Raw genomic sequence first — 27,852 nt, 5'->3', positions numbered from 1 at the left:
CTCCTCTTGTCTGTCCTGAGATAGGTTGGAGTAATTTTGGATATTCCAAAAGATGGCTCTGTTTTATCTGAAGGAGTGATTCTTCTTGTTTATGTTAAAAAAGAAAAGAAACAAACTAATAAACTCTAAAATGAAGCCTCCTTCTGTTTCCCGCATGAGGTGTATACTACCATTTTCCAGTCATTTACTCAACCTCTTTGAGGAAATGATGCCCTCAAGGCAGGGATTCTCAGACCTTTATACTCTTAAAAATTATTAAGGACCCAAAGAATTTTTGTTTGTGTGGGTTATATCTATCAATATTTACTATATTAGAAATTAAAACAGCCAGGCGCGGTGGCTCATGCCTGTAATCCCAGCACTTTGGGAGGCCGAGGTGGGTGGATCACGAGGTCAGGAGATCGAGACCATCCTGGCTAACATGATGAAACCCCGTCTCTACTAAAAATACAAAAAAATTAGCTGGGCGTGGTGGCGGGCGCCTGTAGTCCCAGATACTCGGGAGGGTGAGGCAGGAGAACGGCGTGAACCCGGGAGGCGGAGCTTGCAGTGAGCTGAGATCGCGCCACTGCACTCCAGCCTGGGCGACAGAGTGAGACTCTGTCTCAAAAAAAAAAAAAGAAATTAAAACTGAAAAATTAGAATATGATTATTTGTTCATTTAAAAATAATAACTCATCACATGCTATATATAAAACATGTTTTTACTTAAAAACAACTAATTTTCAAAGCAAAGAATGTAGTACAAAGAGAGACATTGTAAATCTCTTTAATGTTTGGCTTAATAAAAGGCAGTTGGATTCTCAGCTCTGCTTCTGAGTTCATTCTATTGCGGTATCACATGTCGTATAGTCTCTGGAAAATTCCACTGCACACTCTTGAGAAAATGAGAATGAAAAAAGGGAAATAACATTTTAGTGTTATTATGAAACAGTTTGAACTTCATAGACTCCCCCGAAGGGCCCCTAGACCATACTTGGATAACTGCCATTCAAAAAAATCCATGTCACCTTTTATCAGCAACAGATTCCCAAAAGGCCTGGGTTATTTTGCTATAGCCCTGGCACTAATTTTCTAGTTTTTGTGAGGCCAGGGGAAATGGAAGAGAGCATCAATCATTCCCTTGCATCTTTATAATCAACTATTCATGGCTGAGCATGGTGGCTCACGCCTGTAATCCTAGTACTTTGGGAGGCCTAGGCAGGCAGATCACCTGAGGTCGGGAGATCGAGACCAGCCTGACCAACAACATGGAGAAACACTGTCTCTACTAAAAATACACAATTAGCCGGGTGTGGTGGCACATGCCTGTGATCCCAGCTACTCGGGAGGCTGAGGCAGGAGAATTGCTTGAGGTTGTGGTGAGATGCATCACTGGTGCACTCCGCCAGAAAACAAACAACTATTCACATAGCTGTGTTTGAAGCTGTTGGGATTGTTGATTAATGTGCTTTAAAAAGGAGAGAAAGTGATGACCCCTAGCACTGAACGGGGACAGGGTATGAAACGGATCTGCTGAAAGACTGCCTCAGGGATAACTGCAGAGAGGGTTGCCTTGATCATCACTTTGTACTTTGTTTTGGTGCCCAATCTCCCTTAGGCAGGCCTCCTCCTTTTGCTTCTAGCCAGTGGCTTTGTGTGTAGAACTGAACTGAGATTCTACTAATTCCTCGGTTAAAATTCTGTGGGCCCTGTGGGCCGCAGAGTGAGGAATAACATTGGAACTCATAGAAGCCGAGGGCAGGATGGTGGTTAATAGGTGTTGGGGCCAGGGGGTGGGATGGGGAGATGTTGGTCAAGTGGTATAAGGTGTTAGAAGGAGGAACAAGTTCTGGAGATCTTTGTACAACATGGTGACAATAGTTAATAACAACGTATACTTGAAAATTGCTAAGACAGTAGATTTTAAATGTTCTCACCACAAAAAGGAGTATGTGAGGGGATGGATATGTTAATTAGCGCAATTTAATCATTTTACAATGTGTACATATATCAAAACAGCACATTGTACACCATACATATATACACTTTGTCAACTAAAATAAATAAAAGAAACAACAATGACAAAAAAAACAAAACAAAACAAAAAAAACAGACCAGCAGTCCATCTCAGATGATGGAGCTGTGTGTTTTCCATGGTTCTCCTAGCCTTTGACCTGGCCTTGTTAGTCTTTGTTTTCACACTGTCAACACTTTACTGTGGACCAATTCAGCCCTGGGCAGTGGTGGCTAAGGTGACAGTAGAGCTAAATGCCAGGGGCAGGTGGGGCAGGGGGTGTCTCGAATGTTGTTTTATTTCAAAGTTTCTCCAGGATGATTGAGTCTTTTCAAAGAGTCCTTGAATTAACATGCTCTCTTCCTCCGAGAGGCCACAGATGGTATCTCCAGTGAGTAAGGATGCCACGGAAGATCTGCGGAAAGCAACTGGTCCCTTGGAGGCTCAGGCCTTGGTGAAACAGGATTTGCTGCCTGCAGACCAGGCCCAGGTCCTCAATGAGGTAGGGGGCAGATTCTGGCTCTTTCTTATGAAAGGAGGCACCAGAATGTGGACACATAGTGGTTGGGTTGGAATTAGAAAGCACTGCGAGGGTGGCTCCCGGAATTCTCTCTTTGCCCTCTAATTTAGGGCATCTTGGTCTTCATTATTATTTGGAGAATGATTATTTGTATCTTCCACAGGGCCCATCATTGTACTGGCACCCAGTAGGCACCGATTCAGAAAACGAAGTGTTAGAATGAATGTTCATGTGTTCTCTAAAATCCTCTTCATTGAGGAGCCTGAAGTCATTGGACTATTTTGCTCTTGCTTTTCTTGTGGTAGATCTATTTAGTATTTATGACAAAGATTCCACAGAAGCTTTTTTTTTTTTTTTTTTTTTGAGACAGGGTCTCCCTCTGTCACCCAGGCTGGAGTGCAGTGGCACGATCTTGGCTCACTGCAACCTCCGCCTCCTGGGTTCAAGTGATTGTCCCACCTCAGCCTCCCGAGTAGCTGGGATTACAGGCACATGCCACCACGCCCGGCTAATTTTTGTATTTTTAGTAGAGGCAGGGCTTCACCATATTGGTCAGGCTAGTCTCGAACTCCTGACCTCAGGTGATCCACCCGCCTCGACCTCCCAAAGTGCTATGATTACAGATGTGAGCCACTGTGCCTGGCCTTGATTTTTTTTTTTTTTTTTTTGAGACAAAGGTCTCACTCTGTCACCCGGCTTCAGTGCGATGGTGCAGTCATGGCTCACTGCAGCCTCAAACTCCTGGGCTCAATTGATCCTCCTGCCTCAGCCTTCCAAGTAGCTGTATGGAAGTGATGGTGTAGTGGTGCCCCTGCCATGGAGGGATGGGGGGGTGGGGTTGTTTCTATCATTTATTAGCATATGTGTTAGAATAATGGTTGGTATTAGTGTCAATGAAGACACCACCAGGCGTTATAATTAGATTTGTATAATACTTTACAGTTTACAAGCATTTGTATCTGTAACACTTCATTTACTCCTGAGAACAATCTTGTCAGATAGGTGCCATTGTGTCTCCATTTAAGAAATGAGGAAACTGGCTGGGCACGGTGGCTCATGCCTGTAATCCCAGCACTTTGGGAGGCCGAGGCAGGCAGATCACCTGAGGTCAGGGGTTTGAGACCAGCCTGACCAACATGGAAAAACCCCGTCTCTACTAAAAATACAAAATTAGCTGGGTGTGTTGGCAGGTGCCTGTAATCCCAGCTACTCAGGAGGCTGAGGCAGGAGAATTGCTTGAACCTGGGAGGTGGAGGTTGCAGTGAGCTGAGATCGTGCCATTGCACTCCAGCCTGGGCAACAAGAGCAAAACTCTGTCTCAAAAAGAATGAAAGAAAGAAATGAGGAAACTGAGGCTGAGGGCTGTTAGAGACTTTACTAAGGCTATGTAGCTAATATGTTGCAACCTAATCCTTTATTTAGCATTTTAGAAAAGGAAGGATTTATTTAAGCACACTAGCCAAAGTCTGATTCATTTCAGTTAGCAAAGGAGATGAGAACTGGAGGGCTTATTCTCCAGAAACAGATATTATGAGAATACAGCCTGGGAGGATTACAAACTTGATTTATTTATTTCTCACAAATACAATTCCAGCCTCTTAACTGGATTACTGACTCACTGATGTGCTCTCCCCTGTGGGCAATAGGTATAGATTTCTTGTTGAGTTGCCTGCCAACTGTTTGGAGAAGGGGCAGGAAATTAAGGTATAATAGCATGAAACCAGGAACACTAATCTGAGTGATTTGAAGGGAAACTCACCAGGGAGACATTGTAAGCTCCCGCATGGGTTAGTGAGGGCTTTGAGTATCAAATGCCATTTGCATTCTTCCATGTAAGTCAGACGTCTGGCAGCAAATGTACTGTTTAAATGCAAGTCCTGGGGCTGGTCTAAGGTGAAATTGTAACTATTGATAGAACACTGTTAGTGACTTCAAGACTGAGACAATCTGTAGCCCAAGGTGGGCTGTGGATGAGAGAGAAAGACTATAAACCAGATTCTGTCTCTGCAGTGCTTTGGAGAGCTGATTGACAGTAATGTAGAAGTAACCCTTGAGTGGGAATTGTAGCAGGAGGATGTGTGGCAGAGTGGGAGTCAAACTAAACCCTAGGAGCAAGAGCTATTAATAAGAGGAGGCTCAGGGAGGTACTGTGCAGGTGAGGTAAGACCAAGGCATGGCCCAGAATCATAGTCAATGCAAGTACTGTCAACAACCTGCTAGGGTATTGGCGGACAAGGACCTTATAAAGGTTTGGAGCAGGAAAGTTGCAAAAGGTAGGAAACAGTCTTTAAACAATGGAATATTTTGATGGCTTTAAAAAATTAGTAGAATTTATTAGCAACTCCTATTTGGAAGAAAGAGAAGGAACATTGACTAGTACATTAAGCTTTGAGTGGGGATAGTGGAGATAATAGAGCAGGGGTGGGGCAGCCTTCATGCAAAAAGAGATTAATTAGAATCTGCCACTCGAATACTCCTTTAACCAGAGTTCTGTTGTGCAGATGGCCAAGTATCAAGTTCCACAGAGGTCTGGGGACATCGTTATGATCCAGTCTGAACATACAGGAGCTATAGATGTTCTTTCAGCTGATTTGGAATCTGCAGATCTTCTGGGGGACCACAGGAAAGGTGAGACCTTTGGGAGTAAAGGAGGTGGTTTGTTTCCAGTAGATACTCAAAGAAAGGCAGGCAGACAGACAAATGGAAGGAAAGAAAATGACTTGTGAAAGGAAGTCAAGGCAGTAGAAAGAATGTCTGACTGTGCCAACCTCTCTTAGCAAAATGCCCGGGGTACTCATGTTTCCTCGTGGTTTCTCAGTGCTAAGCTGCTTGTCCTTTCAGTCTCCCCACCTCTGATGGCTCCTCCATGCATCTGGACCTTTGCCAAGGTGAAGGAATTCAAAAGCAAGCTGGGCAAAGAGAAGAACAGCCGTCTGGTGGTGAAGCGTGGTGAGGTGGTGACCATCCGGGTACCTACTCATCCAGAGGGGAAGCGTGTCTGCTGGGAGTTTGCGACCGATGACTATGACATTGGCTTTGGAGTTTATTTTGACTGGACCCCTGTAACTAGCACTGACATAACTGTGCAGGTCAGTGATTCCAGTGACGATGAGGATGAAGAAGAGGAAGAGGAGGAAGAGATTGAAGGTAAATTTAATTTTAACCTAATTTGCAGTTTTCTGGCTTAACCTGATTTCTGGTGTCCATTTCGTGGGTTGTACCAGTCCTCCTCTTCCTTTGAATGCAGTTGAGGAACTCAGCATTACAAGCTAAGCTGAGTGGTACCGGCCAAAGAGAACATTCTGGTGGGGTTGATACTGCTGCCTTAGTTGAAAGAAAGCCTCTTTTCCTTTATCGGTACCTCATTGTTTTCCCAGCACCTTCCTGGGGGCAGGGATGGGGCAGGAGCAGAGAGAGGGTGAGTCATGCGGCAGTTTAGAGGGATGGTCATTCAGGTCGCATGTAAGCCAGAGATTATTTTACATCTCTCTCTTAGTTTGTAGATATTTATTCTTGGCCTGGAACCAAAGTGAGTGATTACAGTTTGCTAAAGGTATCCATTCTCTCCCTATCCCAAACTCTCATAGCTGGCTATTGGTTACTTCTTTACTTCATGCCCAGACAAGTTTTAAAAGGGTCTCCGGGCTCCATTCCAGCTGTTATTTGTAGTGTCTACACACTACACAAAGGATGGCCCAGAGGCATTTTTTCAGGTAACGTAAGAGTAGGTCCTAAGCATTAGTCTTATTCCTCTTATTCCTTGATTTTCTTATATAATCTTAAAGTCAATCCCTTAACGTGCTTCTTCATAGAAAAGCAAGCGTGCAGGGAAATCTACAGGTATTTGGGAAAGCGGAGAACCTTGTATCTTATTTGCTGCTTTTCAGGAAGCCAGGTAAAGATCCTAGGGTCACTGTATAGCATGTTTATCTGCAATTCCTATCTTCATTAGCTAGTCCTTTCACCTATTAAATGAAAGAATATCGGGATCTTTCCTTCTAAATATCTCTTTCTCCCTCTCAGAAATGTCCAGACACTTCTGAAGCTAGGAAGGCTCCTCTCAGGCTAAATCATTGTTTCTCAGTGGAGACATTATTGGCATTTGGGATGGGACACTTGTTTGTTGTGTAGGTACTATCCTGATTTTAGCACTCCTGGACCCTTGGGTACTAAATGCAGATATCACCTAATAGTCACTGTGATGACCAAAAGATCACCAGACATTTCCAAATGTCTGTAGAAGGGCAATAACCTCCCCTCTCTGTGAAAGCCACTGGGTCACCTGGTCCTTCCGCTCACCTTCAGGCAGGACTTACGCAGTCTTTGAACACTCTGCCATTTTGCTCATGCAGAACCCGTTCCAGCTGGCGATGTGGAGAGAGGCTCCAGGAGCTCCTTGCGGGGTCGCTATGGGGAGGTCATGCCTGTGTACCGGCGGGACAGCCACCGAGATGTGCAGGCTGGCAGCCATGACTACCCTGGTGAGGGCATCTACCTGCTCAAGTTTGACAACTCCTACTCCCTGCTGCGCAACAAGACTCTCTACTTCCACATCTACTACACCAGCTGAAGGACTGCTGGGACGGGGGCAGGCTGTATTTGCTGGCTGAAGCAGGCTGCCAGCTGGTGCCTCTTGTTTGGGATAGGCAAGAGCCAAAGGTTCATGGGGGGCTGCTGAGCCTCACACCCTGTCTGGCGTGCCTGACTGTTGGCCCATGTAGCTTTTTCCCCTTCTTGGCTTCTGCAGGTGGTGGTGTAGTGCCCCTGTTCTGTAGTCCCTGACTCATACCCTTCTTGCTTCAGACTCCAGCAAATTCCCTCTTGAAGGCACCTATGGGGCACAAGCCTAAAAGGAAGCAGGGCGTTGTTTTTTAAAAACAGATTCATCTTGGCACAGGTTTATCATTCAGATTGCTGCCCTCTCCTCTCCCACAGCCCTTATTGCCAGTGCATTTAGTGGCACCCAGTCTCTTCAGTTGTTGAGGTGCCAGAAGAGGGAAAAGCACATTGCCCATGAAGGAGCCCAATCTTTTGGTTGGAGAAAGCTCTATCCAGCCTGTCACCACTGCCATATTCCTGCCTGCTGGTTATTCTTGGTCGCTGCATAGCTGGGAGACCACACTGCCTTTGGAGGGCTATTACTATTCCTGATGGTAGACGCCTCCTCCTTTCTCTTTCCTAAGTCTATGTTTTTGCCATTACAGCAAGAACATTCATGCAATCTCAAGTGATGATCAATGTAACCTAAGATCGTGTGGGAAGAAAAACTGCCCCCATTATTTCCTATTCCAAGAGCTGGTTTCCCTTACTATGGGCACTGGCAGTCAAAGTGGAGAGAGTGGAAATTAGGTACTGAATTGATGTCAGAACCCACATATTTGAAAGTCAAGTGTTACTTTTTTTTTTTTTTTTTTTTTGGTATAATCAAAGAAGGAATGGTATCATCTGACAGAGAAGATGAAAAACAAAAAACACTCCAGAGTCCCCACCGCTTTTTTTTGTCTTTAGAGTAGGAGTGCTGTTTAGAAATGTTGCTTTGGAATCAAATGCAGTGAAACCCAATCAGGTTTCCAAAGTTTCTGCATTTAGGTTTCTTGCATTGAGGGCTTAAAGCTTTTGGTGTTCAAAGTCCCTTAGTTTAGGTGATAATGAAGCTTCACTATTGCTGCTGATTGTATTTGTTCTTTACCTGACCAAAGCTTGCATTTCCCTGGTGACAGCATTTCCTACTGTGTCACCCCTGAGGCTCAGGAGTGCCACATGAGTGCAGGTAGTGCTGCAGCCAGTGGTCACCAGAGCACCAGCTGCTGGGCCCCCAGGCGGAGGAGACGGAGGTGAGATGGGACCTCATCAGTCTCTGTGTTTGTACCTCCCTGTCTCTTACTCCTCATGTTATGTCTGTTACTGCCTACGAATTCTGAAGAAGAATTAGATTTATTTATTACTGTATTTATTTTTTTAGCACATTTCATTTTGCCTTTGAAACAGTTTCCATCTGTTTCTCAGAAGGCTTCCCATCTGTTCTGAGCCACTGAAGCCCCCTCTTTTATGGAGTTAAAGATGATATTTTTAGGAGAATTTGGGAAGCGATGATGTTTTATTTCTGTAGGTCAGTCCTGTGACGGCTTTGCGAGGAGTATGGCCCTTCAGAGATGGATGATGCCACCTTACTCCATGTTTGGGGTACAGTCCAGCACTCCCCGTGAAAAATTCTAAGTTGTGAGGGAATCTGCCCATTTGCTGGAGATTGAGTGCAGAGGAGTTCCCTAACCAATCAGAGATATCCCGTGATTCCAGGATTTCAGAGTCCTTTGTCTCCTCTGAGGAGTCACCTTCTTTGTGATGTTTCCTTTGACTCACTCCTTCATTGTTGGATTCCTCACACCAAGGGTCTATCCCTACAGTAGCATAACTCAAGGAACGGGACTCTTCCCAGTGGGTCCCTAGTAGCATCTACATCACATCAAAGGGCAATATATCCTGCACCTGCTCTTCCCCTCGGAGCAAAGCCCCAAGCGGGATAGGATGTTGGGGACTGCCAGAGCATTCCCATTCTCTGAGCAGCATCATACCTCCATTATTTTATATTTGCAAATGTGTTTTGTAGAGGATTACACTGGCCAAAATTTATATACCTTTAAAGAAATTATTTTAGTGACTGTCTGTTGAGGCAGTGAAGAGCTGATTTGCTGTGTGTCATCCCATTGGATAGCTGAGTGACCGCTCTTGCATCATTGAAGTTGAATCATGCCTTAGCTAACTGAATATAATCTTTGTAAAATAATTTTCTACTGAGCTGTTTTCTAGTCAGCGAAAGCCTTGCTTATTTTTCCTGTTTATTATTAACTTCTGCCTTTCTCTCAAATTGAAACAGTCAGGCCATACACAGCAAGCTCCCAAGGATAACACTTGTTATTATTTATTTTCACCATGAGATTCTCTGCTTATTTTCTTTGGAATCCTAGTTCTGTTGCATCAGGGAAGCCTAAGGGACTTGTTCCCCTCACCTCTGTGTGCCTGTTAGGGTCTGGTCACTTTTGAAGTCCTGAGCATGGTTACATTTCATTCATACTGGTTTTTCACCAACTGTCAGGGTTTCTGTGTTCCATTAGCACAAAATAGCTAAAAGAAGATATTTTCACTGTCTAATTCACTATTTTCACTGTCTAATTCACTATTTTCACGTTACATTTCTGAAATAATTGAACTTTAGGGGCAAGATACTACTTACTGAAGCACAGGTAATTACTGAGAACCCACAGCCCAGCAAATTCTAAGAGACAGTCATTTCCTCAGCCCCTCCCAGTCCAAATTTATAGACCCAAACAATGAAATGAAAACCGTTTGCTTTGATCCTCACCCTGTTCTCTAGAGCACAAACAAATAGTAACAAACAATTGAAAGAAAGTGCTTCATAGTAGGAGAGAGATTGGAATTCTCTATAGAGAGTGACTGAGTTCTTAAATTTCTTTAGTTTTAGTTTTGCCACTTTGTTGAGAGATGGGCCTTTTAGAAAGGAAGACATATTTAAAGTATTGATTTTTTTCCCCCAGTGTTTTATTGTGAAAAAATTTCAGCAAACAGCTTAAAAGAAATATATTGTAAACCAAAAAGTATCTGAGACAGGTCTCAATACATTTAGAGGTTTATTTTGCCAAGGTTCAGAGCCCGTGACGGGGCCTCAGGAGGTTCTTAGAACATGTGCCCAAGGTAGTCGGGTTACAGTTTTATACATTTGAGGGAGACAGAAGGTCCAGGCAAAGCCATAAATCAATACATGTAAGGTATACACTGGTTTGGCCTGGAAAGGCAGGACATCTTGAAGATGGGGGTTTCCAGGTCAGAGGTAGATCAAAGAGTTCCTGACTGGCAATTGGTTGGGAGAGTTAAACTTTACCTGAAAAGATGAAGTCAGCTTAAGTTAAAGTAAGGGAGGCTTGGCTTAAGTCATGTAGATGAAGCCTCCAGGTAGCAGGCTTCAGAGAGAACAGATGATGAATATTTCTTTTTAGGCCTTAAAAGGTGTCAGACTCTCCAGAAAAGACCTAATAAGAGAAGGAGATTCTCTACAGAATGCAGTTTCCCCCACAAGAGACAGCTTTGTAGGGCCATTTCAAAATACGTCAAATAAATATATTGGGGGGTAAATTTCCTTTGGGGCCTGCTGTCATGTGATGCTATACCAGAGTCAGGTTGGGATTTGGTATTTTATTGCCACAAAGAGTCTGTTTGGTTAGTCTTAAGATCTCTGTTTTAATGTTAATGCTGGTCAGTTGTATTTAAATTCCAAAGGGAAGAGGGTAATATGAGGCACCCTGTAATATGACGATAATATGAGGCACCCTGTCTTCCCATCATGGACTAGTTTTTCAGGTTCCTTTGAGATCCCCTGGGCCAAGACAGGGGTCCATTCAGCCGGTTGGGGGATTTAGAATTTTATTTTTGGTTTGCTGTATATGTATGTATACACACACTCCCCACATAAATGTAAAAATTTTAAACTACCAATTCCTAGGCAAAGATGATTCTAACATTCTGTTCCTTTTGACAAGTGTCCAATTAGAGAATGCTGAGAATGTCCCCTGCATATCAGCTCTGTTGGAGAGCCCCTGATTTTTAGCAGACCTGTTTCATTCAACATGGGTTACCCAGGAGGTGGTCTTCATAAAAATGTTTCTTGGAGGCCAGGCGCCATGGCCCATGCCTGTAATCCCAGCACTTTGGGAGGCCAAGGTGGGCAGACCACCTTAGGCCAGGAGTTCGAGACCAGCCTGGCCAACATAGTGAAACTCCGTCGCTACTAAAAATACAAAAAATTAGCTGGGTGTGGTGGCGGGCACCTGTAATCCCAGCTACTCTGGAGGCAGAGGCAGGGAGAATTTCTTGAGCCCAGGAGGCAGAGGTTGCAGTGAGCCGAGATCATGCCACTGCACTCCAGACTGGGCAACAGAGCAAGATTCCGTCTCAAAAAAAAAAAAATTGTTTCTTGGTCTCCATCTTTCAAAACCTGTGCTGTATTTTCCCCTTCCCTCAGGCCATGATCTCTGCTGTTTTCCTTACTAACTGGCATGTCAGTACAAGAGTGATTGTGAAGCTGCTCCGGAAGGGCTTTATGCTAACCTCTGTTGCTTGATGACAAGTCCTCAGGACTCTGATATTAAAACTCAATCCTTAGATAACAGGTAGCTTTATCATGGAAGTAGGTAGCAATTTGGAATTAGACCATTCTTAGTTATTTTTTTCTTAATGAATTGATACATGCACTTTAAAAAATATTTTTGTTATTTTGGAAAGAAAAACTCAGACTTTTAAAAAAGTGTATATTGTCCCATTATAATATGTATATGGAAGAGTGAAATCTGAACTCTGTCTTATATTAAGCAGTAGAATTAGGTATTATCATAAAATGTCTTAATCTATAGGAAATATAAGTTTGTTTATGAGTCCTGCTCAGTCCCTCTTTGAGAGAATTAGTTGAAACCCAGACTCTAAAGTCTGCTTTTATATTTGTTTGTTAAGACCACTTATCTGCAAAAGGTTGCCTTTTAACCCCAGTGGTTCTAAGGTGTGGAATTGAGTGACCCTAATATTTACATAAGAGACTTGTTTTAGTGGAGCATAAGGGAGGGGCATAAGTTACACCGTTTTGTGCTGCTTGAGAACTGTCTTTTAAAATTGATCACAATGAGGGAAAACAAAATAAAATTAGGGGGCAAAGGGTAGGAGTATGGGGGGAAGGGAGAGCAAACCTATTGAATATATCTTAGAATTTTGCTCACAAATCACTGCTGCCTCTCAAGTGTTGCATTGTCCCTGCCTAAACCAAGAAGGCTAAACAAAGCCCCTCCTGTTTGAATTCTTAAGGTAAGAAATTTCTAAGCTAAGAAAACACTATTGCCTAAAGCCAATGATAGTGGAGCTCATTTACAAATAGGCATGCCTCACACACTGAGTCCAAAGGCAAGACACTGGCTTTGAAATTAGGCTCATGATGTGATTCCTATTATATGTACCTGATTTTTTTAGGCCCCAGGTATGTGGACCAGAGTTAATGTCATGACTCTTCAAAGATATGATGAAAAGTTGCCCTAGAAATCTAGAGATGCATGTTTATTTAATTCCATAGTTTAAAAAAAAATTTAAGCAGGTAGTTGTGGCTTATCTGGGGGCAAAATAATATATGTGAAATTGCTTCCGGAGGACAAAGTATATTTTCTAAAGTCCTGAAATAGGATCATGAACCCTTCTGAAGTTTTGGTTTGAAATATTATAGTATATGATATTACCAAAGAGCCCTTAATTCAGAGTTTAAGGGGCTCTCTTCCTGAACTCTCTTCATCACTCAGGGTTGAATGTGTAATGTTCCTTGCTATTGATTGTTGATTCTTAGGATCAGGCCAAGAATCATCTGGAAAACATTATCTTAATTCCGTCTCTCATATCCTAAACAGTACATTTTACTAAGAAATTCCATATGAAAAACTCCACTCATGTCTCCTGAGATTATCCTGTAAGTGAAGTAGCTTTCATTTAACCAAGCTAAATTATTTCCATTTAGCCATGTTAAAGAGAAGCCAAGTCTGGAGAAAGCAATCCTGTAACCCATGAATCTGGTGTACCCATTTTCCCTTAACGTAACGGGAAGTGTTTTGAAATTCCCAGAAGAGAGCTGTTTTGTAATCAAAGTGATGGATTATAAGAAAGCCAGACTTTGGAAAAGGATAATTGGAATAAAGGGAGGTGCTTGAAGATTTTCCAAACTACTTTATGCCATTTAGCTTCTATTTTCTGAAGGGCTTTCTTTGGTGCCATGTACTCAGATCAGTCAGTTGACTGAAAGATGATCATGTTTTCTTCGTAAAGATTTAAGCAATTGGCAACTACAAAGACATTATTTTCTTACTGTTCTATATCATGTACTGTTGCTGACATTACAAAAAGGGTCTGGAAGGGAAACCGTGTCACTGTTTTATCTTTTTTCTTTAAAATACAAAAGTATCCCAACTAATCATTTATTATGGTCAGCTTGTTTTACATGTCCCCTATCATGAGAAATGCTTTCAACATCTGTGATTTCTAAGAGCTCTTACCAAATTGTTACTTTAATTCTTGTGTCCTGCTGAGTGGTTTTTCTTTTAAAATACCATTTTTATCACCCTGTGGCACTGGGTGTGTTACTGCGATTACACTGATGATTCTGAGCTGTGCTTCTTCAAGTAGCTCAGTTCTTGTGTTTTATATTAGGTAACAGTTTTGTGATGCTTTTGTGCATTCTTTGTCATCTCTTCCGAGTTTTCGAATCTGTCATAAATAAACTTTTTCACTATGCACCTGGTAACATCTGAGTTATATTTTAATGAACCTGATTTACATTTTAAATTCTTTGTCTTTCATGTATCTTCCTTATCTTAAGAAAGGTATTCTATAAGCCCATATGAATTATTTCATAATCTATTAAGATTGTGAAAGTTAAGAAAAACTAAAAAGAAAAAAAATTGAGAATAATATTAATAATAGATCTTTCATCTGCATTTAAATTCATGGCAGAGTATCATGACCTGGGAACTGGGATTGGAAAAACTGGGTTTATAGTGATGATTAGTAAGTTCTGAGTTTTATGTCAGCATTTGGTCCCAGTGAGGCCCGTTTCCCCATGAAGATATTCTGTTCAAATTTGGAACCTCAACTTCGGATACCAGGCCAATCATTAACGTAATCTGGGTCATATGAATTCAGCCTATTTTCATTTACAAAAAGTGACACCATAATATATCTTTGCTATCTTTTAAAACAATGCCTCTCTACATCCCTAGTGTCTGTTGCAGAATAAGGACTCACATCTGAGCAGGGAAGGGTGGCATTTAAATATTTCCTTCAGTGATATCTGTGATGCTAAAATGAACCTGTTAGATCATTCTCTGCTTTCTGTTGCAACATATTTTAGAGGCTGAAGCATAAAAGAGAAGGGATCTGAAACAATTCAGTTAAATGAATGTAATCACCAAACTACCCTACAACTAACAAAAAGCCCAGGCAGATTCCATGTAGCTGGAGCTCATTAATGATTCATGTTTGGGTATGCTGGATGTAATATGTCACTGTGAACACATAATATATTTAAGATTATTATTATTTTTTGAGATGGAGTCTCACTTTGTCACCAGGCTGGAGTGCAGTGGCATGATCTCGGCTTACTGCAACCTCTGCCTCCCTGGTTCAAGCAATTCTCCTGTCTCAGCCTCCTGAGTAGCTGGAATTACAGGCACATGCCACCACGCCCAGCTAATTTTTTGTATTTTAGTAGAGACAGGGTTTCACCATGTTGCCCAGGCTGGTCTTGAACTCCTGAGCTCAGGCAATCCACCCGCCTCAGCCTCCCAAAGTGCTAGGATTACAGGTGTGAGCCACCGCAACTGGCCTTAAGATTATTTTTTAACTTTTAAAAGCATTCATATGTGTCATATCATTGACCTTGACATAGCTCAGGATTACAAAAGGCAGCTCACACATTACAGCTCTTGATATTCAGCCTTGATGTTCTTTAACCTGTGCACTTCTGGCTTAAACTCAGCAGCTATCCTTAGTTCAAAGTATTCTCTGAAAGTAGAATTGCTGTGACCTTGGAAGCAAGAGCTAAATAAGTTATGTTTAGAAGTAAGAGCCGGCCCAGCTACTTGGGAGGCTGAGGCGGGAGGATCAAGATCAGCCTGGGCAACACGGTGAGACTCCATCTCTAAAAAAATTTTTTTTTAATAAAATATCTAGGCCGGGCGTGGTGGCTCACACCTGTAATCCCAGCACTTTGGGAGACCGAGGCAGGTGGATCACAAGGTCAAGAGATCAAGACCATTCTGGCCAACATGGTGAAACCCTGTCTCTACTAAAAATACAAAAATTAGCTGGGTGTGGTGGCATGGGCCTGTAGTCCCAGCTACTTGGGAGGCTGAGGCAGGAGAATCCCTTGAACCTGGGAGGCGGAGGTTGCAGTGAACCAAGATCGCTCCACTGCACTCCAGCCTGGCGAGAGAGTGAGACTCTGTCTCCAAAAAAAAAAACAAGAACAAAAACACTAAAAGTTAGGAGGAGCCATATCTTGGCCAGGCACGGTGGCTCACGCCTGTAATCCCAGCACTTTGGGAGGCCGAAGTGGGCAGATCACCTGAGGTCAGGAGTTCGAGACCAGCTTAACCAATGCGCCTGTAATCCCAGTATTCGGGAGGCTGAGGCAGGAGAATCACTTGAACCCAGGAGGTGGAAAGTTGCAATGAACCTGAGCTCTTACCACTGCACTCCAGCCTGGGCATGACAGAGCAAGACTCCATCACAAAAAAATAAATAAATAAATAAAAATAAAAATAAAATAGTACCTTATGAGTATGTGTATCACCTGTTTATCCAGTAAGTTTGCCACTTTCCTTAATGGATATGTAAAATTTCTGAGGAACACAGCCTATAATTTTTGCTTTGTTCTCAGGTATTTCCTGATAGCACCTCCCTACTGCTTTCCTCCTTCTGAAGTATTTCTGGGGACTTGTTACTTCCACAGAGTTGGAATTACCAGTATCAGGCCCCTCCATCATTGTTCTTCCTTCACTGTGGCCACTCCCACTCTGGGAAGACCACGTACATATCTAGTCTCCCTGTGCCTCTAGCATATCAGGATCAGGTGTCTGCTGAGTGTGATATTGAAAGGAAGGACTTGACTTACCACTCATCCGTTTGAGAGAAGCCCCTACTGGAAAATGTCCTGTAAAAAGGTGATGGTCTTTGCTACGATTTAAATGTTTATGTCCCCTCTAAAATTCATGTTGAAACTTAATCTCCAATACAACAGTATTCAGAGGTGGGGCCTTCAAGAGGTAAAGCTCCTAAAAAGTCATCTCATTTCATCCCCAGAAGCTACCCCAATCTCCGTACGGCATCTCTGCCCAGAGGTGGTCCTGGTTCTGCCTGAACACTGCCAAGCATGGGAACTTGCTCCCTTCCAGGGCAGCCCGTGGTACATTGCTACCTGCTTGGTCTCCTAAGCTGGCCTGGTCAGTAGCTGCTCACACTGCCCACGGGGGAGCCTGCCTCCCATTCCCAGCACCATTTGTGACTGGATTTACCCCGAGTGCCTAATCCTGGGACTGGTCTGGAGAATGCTGGCCCTGAAGACGAGGGACTGGTTGAGAGGGCCAAATGGCCTCTCAGTGCTGGAGTGGAATATGTTTTTTTTTTTTTTTTTAGATGGAGTCTCACTCTATCTCCCAAGCTGGAGTGCACTGGCGCAATCTCTGCTCACTGCAACCTCCACCTCCCAGGTTCAAGCCATTCTCCCACCTCAGCTGGGACTACAGGCACCTGCCACTACACCCGGCTAATTTTTGTATTTTTAGTAGAGTCGGGGTTTCACCATGTTGGCCAGGCTGGTCTTGAACTCCTGACCTCAAGTGATCCACCTGCCTCGGCCTCCCAAAGTGCAGGGATTATAGGCATGAGCCACTGCGCCCAGCCTGGAGTGGAACATTTAACAACGGTACCATTCCTAGCCCTGAGAACTCAGCCAGTCACTAGATGCTTTCCTGCTTCTGTCTGTTATCTCCCTGGATCTTGTCTGATTCTTTCAGGCAGGCTTTTGGGTATATTTCTCATCATTGCCCTTAGGTCCCACGGGCTAGGCCTGCCACAGGGTAGGCAAGTGGCTGACTGACTTCCTCTACTGGTCCAGGCACAGGGGATTCCAGCTAGGGACAGTGTTCATCTTCTGGAACCTAGCTCAGTCTTAGACAAACAAGGTAGAGGCCTGGGCTTCAGTTTAATTCATGCCAAATTTCAGCGTGGGCATTCTTTGGGAGTCACACACAACAAAAGCGGATGAGAAAAGGCACACAGCCTTCCCCGTGGTGTTACGGTGAGCACGCCAGGCATTTTAATCCACATTCTCATCTCAGCCTCACGACTGCCCCGTCACATAGATAACAGTATTCCTGCCCACCCTGCTCCCCGCATCTCCCTACTCCACCCCACATGTGTGTGACAGATGAGGGGACTGAGGTGGAACAAGTTTCAGCAGGAAGGCAGATCCAGGGCTAGAGTTCGAGTCTCCCATCTCCTCAATTAAGACTCTCATTTCCAGGCCTCTTCAGCCCACCCAGCTTCTGCTCCTGTGGCCCTGTGCCAACGGGGCAGGATTTGGGAGCTAGGCCCTCAGCTCAGTGGGTGTATCTGGCTGCCGGCAGGGGTGAGACACCTGGAAGGCCTCCAAGACCAGCAGCCTCTTGTTGATGGAGCTGATGGTAGGGTAGGGGGTGAGATCCACCTTGAATCTGTAGTAGAGAAACACTTGCTAAGCTAAGGTTTTCAGGGACACAGGGAGACTGCCCTGATGCAGCAGGGGGAGCAGAGAGGCAGGGCTGGATGAGGTCGAGGGAGCTGTCCAGGGAAGGACGATGGGGCAGCCCTTATTCATAGGGGATGGGTAGGTCTTGTGCAGCATCATTTGGCATCTGTTACCTACTGTTCCTATTTCTTTGAGAACCTACTATGTGTAAGGCCCAGTGCTAGGCATTTATATATACAGACTCTTCCCCCATGTTGTAAGCTTCTTGGGGGCAGGGAATGCGCCATACGTTTCCATATCCCTAACGCCTAGCATGATGCCTTCCAGAGAGGTGCTCATTTGTGCCCTACCAAAGGGTTCACGGAAGGATGCAGAGGTAGAGCTCACTACTGCTCACAGACACACCACATTTGAGGACATCAGGCAGGTGCTCTTGGGGGTCCACCAGGTGAGCCACCTCCTCTTAGGAGCTGGGGCTATCTATACAGGTTCATCTGGGCTGTGGTGGGCATAGTAGGAGCACTGCCCCAATTTCTTCTGCCCTCTTCCAGGCAGAAGTGGCTATGTGGCCTGGCATGGTGGGCTCCTTGGCTGGTTGGCGAAGAGTCTGCATGAGATGCTATCTCACCAGCTGAGTGGGGCCTGACTGTGGGCAGAGCCACGAGAAGGGAGGGTGGCGGGGCTCTCTCTTACCTTTCAGCATTTGCCACCTGAGGCACCAAGCACAGATCAGCCATGGTCACCTGAAAGAGGGTCCGGTGGGTTCCCATCAGGGTGCATACCCCAGACTCAGTGGCTGGACTGGGTGTGTCCACTGCGACTCTACTGGGGGTACCAACAATCTGCTTCGGCTCTTTCACCCATCCCACCCCCAATTCTTGTCTGCCCTAGGCCTGCATAAGTCTGTCCCCCGGAGCTGAAGTGCCCTCCCAGGCCATGCTCCAGTTGCCCTGACAACCAACTCTGTGGGTTGAGAGGGCCAGAGAAGATGGATTGCCTTGACTGCTCAGACATCATCTAGCACAATCCCTCAACTGATGCTGGCCCGCCTCATCCTCTCACAGCCAGTCTTCTACCTTGAGTAACTCCCTCTTGAGATGGTTTAGTGGGAGTGAGCTGAGGAGTGTCCCATGGCACAGAGATCCCCCTGCAGACACCTTCTCAGGAAGCTCTGAGCTTGAGGGAGGTCAGCATGAGGGAGGCAGCCACTGTGGCTGGGCCTGGGGAGGTCTGGGGACAGCTTACCTCGTCTCCTACACAGTATATGCCCGCTGTGCTCTGTAGGATCTGCTCCAGGGCTGTGGGGAGGCCACATAAACATCTTATTCTGGGCGCAGGGAGGGGACACAAAGCTTTCTGGGCCTTGGCCTCCATAGTTATGAAATGGGCGCCCAACTGAGTGACAGACTGGGCATGGCTGCTGGTGAGAATGTGGCAGCCAGGTCTCGAGAGAGCTGTTAGGGATGAGCTTCTGTTTCCTGAGGCTCCGCACAGACAATCACCATTTCCCCACTAGAGTGGACAAGCCCTGCCACTGGCCACGGTGACAGCTCTCACTCTGATGGCTGGCGCTGTGCTGGCCTTGGTTTCCCAGCTGGAGTAGGCAGTGAAGCTGAAGTTGGGCCATCCAGCTATGAAGGGCTGTGGGCTCAGGGACCAAGGTTCCCAGAAGTGCTGGAGCTAAGGTCTGGATGCCCACCCAGCCCATTGCCTCCCCAGTCCTGCCCTCATCCATGCAACTGTCAGGCCCAAAGCAGCCTGGGAGGCTGGTTCAGATACCCAGGCCCCTGTGTGCGAGGGCCATACCTCTAAGAGGCCACTGTGGGGCAGCTCACAGGGGTGAGGACTCACCGTTAAAGCCAGAAGTGATGGCGTTCTGGGCCCAGGTCAGCTGCATCTCCTCTCGCACTTGCTTCAGGACAGACAGGTTCTGTGCAGCCCAAAGAAAATCTGTGATTGCGCTGAGAGCTGGGTGGGGGCTGCCCCTTCGCCAAACCCCCTCAGGGAAGTTCACTTCCCATCTGCCCCTGGCTGGATGTCTATCCCTTCTCCCCCAGGCTCCATGAGCCCCTTCCTTCAACCAGGGCCCTGAGGTTGGAGGGAGGTAGCCATCCCAGCAGCCACCTTCGCAGGCTGCCCCAGTGGCCTCAAAAAGCCACGTGATTCCGTCAGAGATGTGCAAGAATCCCTATTCATGCGACACAGGACGCGGCCATGGCTGTGGCAGGTGTGCCCACAACTCGAGGCCTGTCTCCCTCACTTCTCCCTTGCATGGTCCCCTGTGAGGAGAGGGAGTGTGAAAGAGGGTGGGGCTGGGATGAGGGAGGTCCACAGGACCGGCTTCCAGAGATTTCCAGCCTGGCTCCAACTTGGCACCCCTGGAGCCATTTTGCCTCTGTTTCCTCATTATAAAATGGAGATGTCTGTCTGCTCCAACATCCTTTGTTAAAGTGACATGGGGGTAGAGGGCATAGGCATGCAGGGATTCTGACTTAGTCCCCACTTTGTTACGACCTACCTGTGGGACTCCTAAGTCACTCCATCTTTCTGGGGCTATTTCCTCATTCAGAGTAGAAGCTGGCACAGATGAACTGTTTTTAATACTTAGTTGTCTGTTTTAACAGTGACACTTAAAAAATAAAATCCTACAAGTATCCCAGTATATGACTGAGACAGCACAGATGAAAGGGAAGCTGCTCTGGTTAAAGGCAGGAGGCCTGGACTGGGGCCTGCTCAGTCTCTCCCCTGCCATTCTGGCCCTTTCCCCACCCCAAGCACCTGTACATGCGTCCTTGGAAACTAGAGCTTCTAGGAACGCAGCGGGGGACCCACTGGGGGGCTGAATTCTGAGATTGCGATCTTCACCCCCTTCTTTCACATGGTCCAGGTTAGAGGCCCTGAGAATCCCCCTCCCTCCCTTGACACCCCCACCCCCACACTGGGCAGCTCACAGCCAATGTGTGAGTGTAAGAGTGTGTCAGGTGTGCAAGGGTGCAAGTGTACAAGTGCCACACCTGCAGGGGCTGGATGCCACCAGCGATGAGGTCAGAAATCATACGCACGCTGGCCCTCTTCTTTGGGTCCTGAGGCAGAAGTCGCGGAGTGGGACGCGTCTCCTCTAGATACTCAATGATGGCCAGCTGTCCAGAGGGGAGCAGTGAGGCAGGGAGAGGGCCCAGGACCCCTAGACCAGAGGGGACGGGGCCAGCAAACTCCTCCTTCTCCTCTTCCAGCACCATCACTACACCTCTTCCCCCCTGCTTCTGCTCAGCTCAAGCCCTATAAGCCTTTTTGGACCTTATCATGCAGAACTTGGTTCTCCATGTGCTTGAATCTTCCCTTATTTTCCTAAATAACCTTGCACCCTCCCCACGAGTCTTGTATTGAGCCTCTCCTATGTGCTAGGCACCTTGACTGTACACAGGCGAGGAAGAGATGTCAGGCGCTCTCATTCAGGGCACTGCTCTCATGAGGGCCCTCCCCCAGGCCCTGCACTCACTGACTGGTGAATGGTGATTCCATCAATCTTCAGGGCTGGCACCTGCTTCATAGGATTCAGTGCCTGGAAGTCCTTAGAGAACTGTGGAGACAAGGCCCTGGTGGGCTGGGTGGCCTGGCCTGAGTTGGCCAGAGGAGAGCCAAGCAAGCAGGAGAACCCCAGGCCTGCCACCCACCCCCATCTCCCTTCCCTGGGAAGGCCCTAAATCCTAGGCCCAGGGTAATCCCTGGGGGATCCATGCAGTCTCCCAAAGCCCAGCAGCTGCTGAGCCATAGGCTTCATCCTAACAGCCTGGCTATGGGCTTTCCCTGCATCTCACACCGTGGCCACCAAGGCAGCTCCTACCCTAGTCAGCCATCCCGAGGGCCCAGTATGGGGTGGGGACCCACTCGCCACCCACCCTCCCAGGGTCAGGCACTGGAGAGCCCAGGCTGGGGTACACAGCCTGGACCTGGGCCCTTCCCAGGCCTCCTGCTACTGCACAGCTTGCCACCTTGTCCCACAAGGGAGAGCCAGCAGCCTCCTGCAGTGATAGTCCACAAGACACAGGTTCACTTCTCTGGGGCAGAGCCTCCCCTTTTTCCCCTGCCTGGTGCCTGTTCAAGGCCTCCAATTCCCACATTGTGGTCTGGGCACAGCCTTCTTACCTGTTGGCCCCCATCCTTTATGAGATTGATGGGCACCGTCTCGTAGTCGATGCCTTTCAAGGCCAGAGCTAGGAGAGACCGCACATAGCGGAGTCAAAGAACAGCCTCTCGCCGTACTCTTAAAGGAAAGAGCCCTTCTAGGGTGACATTAAGGCCAAAGAGGGGGAGGCTTCTCTACACTTCTGGGTGGTCAAGGCTCACCGTGGCACTATCCCCTTCTCTCAGCTTTCCTTGTCACCACGTGCTCCCTACCCCAGATGCACGATGCTCTGCCTCACTCACCCCTGAACTCTTAGAGACCTCACGATCTGGACCCCCCAATGGGGCCCTCATCCCCCCTGGGTGGTGATAAAGGTGTATGCCCTGGCACTCTGTGGGCTCCTGGAGGACAGCAAGGCTGTGTTGTGTTTACCTGTGCCCCCCCAGGGCCTTAAACAGTGGTGACCAGTGTCTTGGTTGAAGACATGCAATTACTCCCTCAAGAAGGCAACTAAGGGCCAAGGGAAGGGGCTCAGGTGGCCACACACAGCACACACAGACAGATGGCACTCTTGTTCTGTTGGAGAAGAATCTCTTCCAATCTATTCTCTCTGTTCTCAGGGCTGTTTACTAGAGATTCCAGACAGGCACCAGGCTCTTTGGTGGCCTCAGAGCATTTGCTGTGACTCCAGTCACCAGATTTCCTCTCCATCCCTTTTGATAATTTCCCCTGGCAAGCTGAAGGTAAAAAAAACTTGGGTGGGTCAACACTAGTGGAGAAGACTGCGTGCGTGTGCATGCATGTATGTATTACACACATTTGGGCATTCAAGTATGGTGATGGCCAATCTCAGGGAAGGGCAAAGGAATGAGGGGAGGAGGACCAGACATGTCATGGTGTGGAGAGAGCCTGGGCAATACCAGGCTCCTCCTAGCGTTGGTCAGCTCCAGTCTGGGGAGTGACAGTGTTTGGGGCTGGAGGAGACACCTGGAGGAGGAAGGCCAAAGCACACAGGCCCTACAGACAGCACCTATATTGCTCCGGCTTCTGGCTCAGCCAGGGCAGAGGTACTGGTGCCCAGGGATGGGTTCATCTTCTTGGAGGAAAGTTTCTCCTGGCACCCAGTGCTCTTGCTTACTGATCCCAGCAAATACCAAGTGACTATGGGATGGAGGAGGGGTCACGGAGGATGGCTTTGCCTCCACACTGTGGAGGCAAGCTTCTTGGGTTCAAATTTCATCACAGTCATTTGCTAACTGTGTGGCCCTGGGCAAGTAACTTAATGGGCCTCTGGAGCCAGACTACCTGGTTCAAATTCCAGTTCTGCCTCTTAGTAACTGAAAGATCTTGGGCAAGTTACTGAATGTTGCCTCAGTTTTTTGTGCCTCAGCTTCCTCCTCTATACAATGGGGACAGTAATAATAGTACCTCCCTCCTAGGGTTGCTGAGGTTTAAATGGAATCAGGCACACAAAAGCACTCAGCACAGAGCTTTTCCTCAGTACAGGCTGCTTTGGTTATGACCTTTGCCAAAGGCTGTGTTAAGCCAAGGGAGGGAAGGGTCAAACAAGGACTAGCCACAGGGCCCTTGTTTCTGCTTTTCTGAAGCCTCTGAGGCTGACGCTGGCCCGTTCTGTTTGCTTTGCCAGTTCAAATAAGATAAGAACTGAAGGAGGCCAGCTGTTCCCCTGCCAGTTACCAGGGGCATGTGGATTTTGTGACCCTGCTTTAAACATGGTTGCCAAGGGGCTTTGGAGAGCAGTGTCGGGAGAAGGGTCAGTCCCAAGGAAAAAAACAACCCCCTTCCTCCCACCCTCACCCTGTGTTTCCGGGGTGGAGATGCCATGCAGGGATGGGGGTTCTAGGAGCCAGGGGATGCTGGTTGCTGGGGGTGAGGTCCTCTCTGACAGAGCACCCCTTCCATCCCAAGCCAGCTTTGCACCCGGGCTTCTCCGCCCCAGTCCACCCCACTCCAGCACTCATCCTGGAGGAGGCACATCTCTTACCAATTCGAACTCTCCATGAGCAGGAGCTTCGGAAATAGGAATAGAGGATGGGCTGAGGAGAGAGAGGACGAAGGCGCATGTTAACCCATGCTGGGTGGGCTCCAGCTTGGGAGGAGTCAACCGTTTCTTCCTATCCTGCCAAGCCTCCTCTTTCAGGCCTGCATCTGTGCAAATCAGGGCAGACTCCAAGCTCTCTGAGAGGCTCATGAGGTCCCTTGGCCCCAAAATTGTGCTGGTTTGAGCTCCTGAGGTCCAAGAGGCCCCCAAAGGGGCAGCTAGCCTGAGAGTGCCTTCCATACCTTGCCAGACTCTGTCATGGTATCGTGGTGACCCTCAGCCTCCCAGGGAATGTCCCCTCTGGCACAGCTTCTGAGCAGGGAAAGGAAACCTAAAGGGGTGGATTTCAGGAGCCAATGGGGAAGCTGGGCTACCCAGGCATTGGGGGAACTTTGACTCTGGTCAGAAAGGGCATTTCTGGCCAGGCACAGTGGCTCACGCCTGTAATCCTAGCACTTTGGGAGCCAAGGTGGGTGGATCATTTGAGGTGAGGAGTTTGAGACCAGCCTGGCCAACATGGTGAAACCCTGTCTCTACTGAAAATACAAAAAAAAAATGAGCCAGGTGTGGTAGTGGGTGCCTGTAATCTCAGCTACTCAGGAGGTTGAGGTAAGAGAATAGCTTGAACCTGGGAGGTGGAGGTCACAGTGGGCCGAGATTGCACCACTGCACTCCAGAGCGAGACTGCGTCTCAAAAAAAAAAAAAAAAAAAAAAGGCATTTTTTTCCAACTCGCAGGAAGTTTCTTATGCTCCTGCTGGGGCCAGGTTTGGTGTCCCCCCAACAGAGCGTGGCCTGGTTTTGATGCAGTATTTTGAGTGGTGGAGCGGGCTGGGAGCTGGCATCTGGAGTCTGGACCTGGTGCAGGAACCAGCTCTGCATGACCTTGGACAAACCTCTGCCTTTTTAAATCTTCGGCTCCCTCATTTGTAAAACAAAGGGTTGCCCTAAAATGATGGCAGGGCATCTTCTAGCAATGCAGAAAGACAAGGAATTCTAATTTTTTGATGCTTTGGTACATATCTCCTTCAACCCCACCTCCCAGCAGTCCTCCGGGCTCTCAGCTGTCCCCATAAAAACAGCTGGCAGATATGCTCACTCACCCCAAAGGTGAGGTCAAAAGCTGACAGCTCACTGGGGCCCTATCTGGCCCTCAGAATTTCTGTTTGCTCAACACAGTAGTTTAAAATGTTTCAAGTAGTTGCTAATGTTTAAAAATCAGGACATTTCATTCTAGTATGGTGGGTCATGCCTGTAATCCCAGCACTTTGGGAGGCTGAGGCCAGCAGATCACCTGAGGTCAGGAGTTCGAGACCAGCCTGGCCAACATGGCGAAACAACATGGCTAAACAAAAATTAGCCAGGTGTGGTGGTGTGCATCTGTAATCACACCTACTTGGGAGGCTGAGGTATGAGAATTGCTTGAATCCAGGAGGCGGAGGATACAGTGAGCCAAGATCGTGTCACTGCCCTCCAGCCTGGGGGACAGAGCAAGACACCATCTCAAAATAAATAAATAATAAAATAAAATAAAAATAAAAGTCATGACATTTTATATACAACACCTGTTTGTTTTTTTTCTTTAAAAAAATCTGGAGACAGATTTGGGTTCCTAAATAGCAGCAATTGATGGGAACAGACTAATAGCCCCCATCAACCAGCGTATGCGCTCTCAGGTCTGCCATGGCCCATATCTGGCCCACTTTTCTCATTTTTGTTACCTTTGGGCCCTTGGGGGCAGCTGGGTGTGCGATCTCTACTCCAAGGTTTAAGGGGCTCAAAGTTAATTTCTCTGGTACTTCTTCGGGAGCCAACATTTCAAAGTGGAACCCAGGAAAGACTCGCCAGTGATTAGCACTCATGAATCTTCCCACCAAAACATGTGTATCCCTATGGATGGGGGAGAACTTGAAAGAACTTCTCAGATGCCCTGTTTACTACCCCTCTGACTATAGACATTTCACCAAAGCTCCCTCTCCCCTCTGCCACCCCTAGCATATTAAGCTGCTCTCTGAACTTGCTATTGCCATCCCTGTACTACCAACTCAGTCTGCTAGATGGCAAGGGTATAAGTGGGAACCTAGGCCCTTCCAAGATGGTTCCCAAGCCCAGCAGTCCCAGCCTGTCCTGAAGGTACCTTTTGTGGAGAAAGTAAAGATGGTCCTGGCACAGAAAGCAGGTGATGGGCAGAAAGTGTCTTTCGAAGAGGAGGAATTGGGTGGCCACAACTGGATCTTCCTTATTTGGAGATGCAACTCCCTTTCCTTACCTAGCCAGGCTACAGGGACTCCTGGTGCCAAGGGACAGGGACTGCTGGTGACCACTAGAGTGTGGCAGACATTAATTAGCTTAGAATCCCTGAAGAAATGCCTTACCTAATGGCTAAATGCCTTTGGATTACACCTTTGGATCTGTACTACGAGTGACCAGAAGCATGGTAAATGCTGCTGCCCTCCATCACGACCCACAAGCAGGAAACCTGAAATCTCTTAGGCAATTTCTGCCTTCTCTTACCAGTGATAACTATGTAAACCATGCCCCGTTCCTTTCTGCACTTGTAGAACTAAACTTTAAGCCCAAGTATCCATCTCATCAGCACTCCTAGAAGACTTCTGTTTCCAATTCAAATATGCATTCTGATTACTTTAGCAGATTTTATTTTTAAATCATGTCTTACACATGATTTGAGAAAAAGACTCCTAAAATCCCATTTGGAAGAGGGAGGACTATACATTATTAACGTGACGCAAAGTCCCATCTAACGTGCCACCTTCCTTAGTGCCATAAAAGTGGTTCTCAAACTTCACGGCACGTTAAGAATCATCTAGACCGCTTATAAAAACATGCAGATTCTCGAGCCCGTTCCACCAGAGATGAACAGAGTGGCTCTGGAGCGGGCCCCGGGAAGAACATGTGAAAGCCGTGAAGCTCCCCAGGTGATTGTCATGACTGCCTCTCCTCGCTCGGGGCCTTTTTTTTTTTTTTTTTTGAGCCGGAGTCCCGCTCTGTCGCCCAGGCTGGAGTGCAGTGGCGCGATCTCGGCTCACTGCAAGCTCCGCCTCCCGGGTTCACGCCATTCTCCTGCCTCAGCCTCCCGAGTAGCTGGGACTACAGGCGCCCGCTACCACGCCCGGCTAATTTTTTTGTATTTTAATAGAGACAGGGTTTCACCGTGTTAGCCAGGATGGTCTCTATCTCCTGACCTTGTGATCCGCCCGCCTCGGCCTCCCAAATTGCTGGGATTACAGGTGTGAGCCACCGCGCCCGGCCCGGGGACTCTTAAAATACAAACATTACTGGAAGGTCACCTCCTGCTAGGGCCAAGAGAACAGCATGAAGGGCTGCGAGAAATTGGGAGGCTTGGGGCGACGTTTGGAAGCCTTAGTGGAGGGAGGGGTCTGTTATGGGGAGCAGGGAGGCCAAGGCAGAAGTGAAGCGCGACCAGACAGCGACTCCACCCTGCTACGCACTCCCCACCAGGACCGCCTCCTCTGGCCCAACCCTCCCGGAACTTCGAGCCCCAGCGGGCAGCGCGCAGCACGCAGGCGCAGAGCGTGCCCGGCGCAACGCACTGCACGCCGGGAGTCCTTGTCGGCCTGGGCGGGCGGGGCAGCTCACTTCTGACCCCGCCCCCCAGGGTCTCCAGGTGTCCAACCAGTTTCCCTCCACCCGGGTGCGCGTCACAGACCTTCCCCGCCTGCATCTGGCACTTCGCGCGACCCCCTCCTCCAGGCCGAGAAACTTCGCGCCTGGGACTTGCCGACGACTAAGGCTCAGTGAGACTCGAAGAAATCAGGCCCGTGTCTTTCGTCCGGGTAAAGCGAGGG

The 27,852-nt window shown here is 47.4% G+C and overlaps 2 protein-coding genes across 7 annotated transcripts in view; one reads left to right on the top strand and one right to left on the bottom strand.

The window, feature by feature from the left end:
* The window catches only part of TMED8 (transmembrane p24 trafficking protein family member 8), a 42,353-nt gene extending 28,507 nt beyond the window's left edge, over positions 1-13,846 (top strand). For 2 of the 3 annotated variants that reach the window (XM_003808866.5, XM_008960977.4), the window contains 4 exons: positions 2,369-2,498; positions 5,018-5,144; positions 5,358-5,663; positions 6,869-13,846. In XM_003808866.5, the coding sequence (XP_003808914.2) occupies positions 2,369-2,498; positions 5,018-5,144; positions 5,358-5,663; positions 6,869-7,086 (781 nt within the window). In that variant the 3' untranslated portion in view covers positions 7,087-13,846. The remainder of the gene's footprint in view (positions 1-2,368; positions 2,499-5,017; positions 5,145-5,357; positions 5,664-6,868) is intronic. The other variant, XM_055097319.2, reaches the window with a different exon arrangement.
* GSTZ1 (glutathione S-transferase zeta 1) lies at positions 691-27,852 on the bottom strand. Of its 4 annotated transcripts, none has more exons than XM_055097322.2 (9): positions 27,714-27,852; positions 23,970-24,021; positions 21,985-22,052; positions 21,338-21,418; positions 20,853-20,978; positions 19,690-19,768; positions 19,084-19,136; positions 18,532-18,581; positions 691-877 (listed from the first exon to the last, which is right to left on the bottom strand). In XM_055097322.2, exons 1-9 carry the CDS (start codon positions 27,726-27,728, stop codon positions 838-840), a joined length of 564 nt encoding a protein of 187 aa, XP_054953297.1. In that variant the 5' UTR covers positions 27,729-27,852; the 3' UTR covers positions 691-837. The 4 variants fall into 4 exon arrangements, with proteins under 4 accessions (XP_054953297.1, XP_003808915.1, XP_003808916.1 ...); XM_003808867.5 differs by lacking the exon at positions 691-877 and adding an exon at positions 17,295-17,824; XM_003808868.5 differs by lacking the exons at positions 691-877; positions 20,853-20,978 and adding an exon at positions 17,295-17,824.

Source organism: Pan paniscus, chromosome 15 (assembly GCF_029289425.2).
Source record: "Pan paniscus chromosome 15, NHGRI_mPanPan1-v2.0_pri, whole genome shotgun sequence".
Classification (NCBI taxonomy): Eukaryota; Metazoa; Chordata; class Mammalia; order Primates; family Hominidae; genus Pan; species Pan paniscus.
The sequence above is the reverse complement of the archived record's forward strand: the minus strand, read 5'-3'. Positions and strand labels throughout refer to the sequence as shown.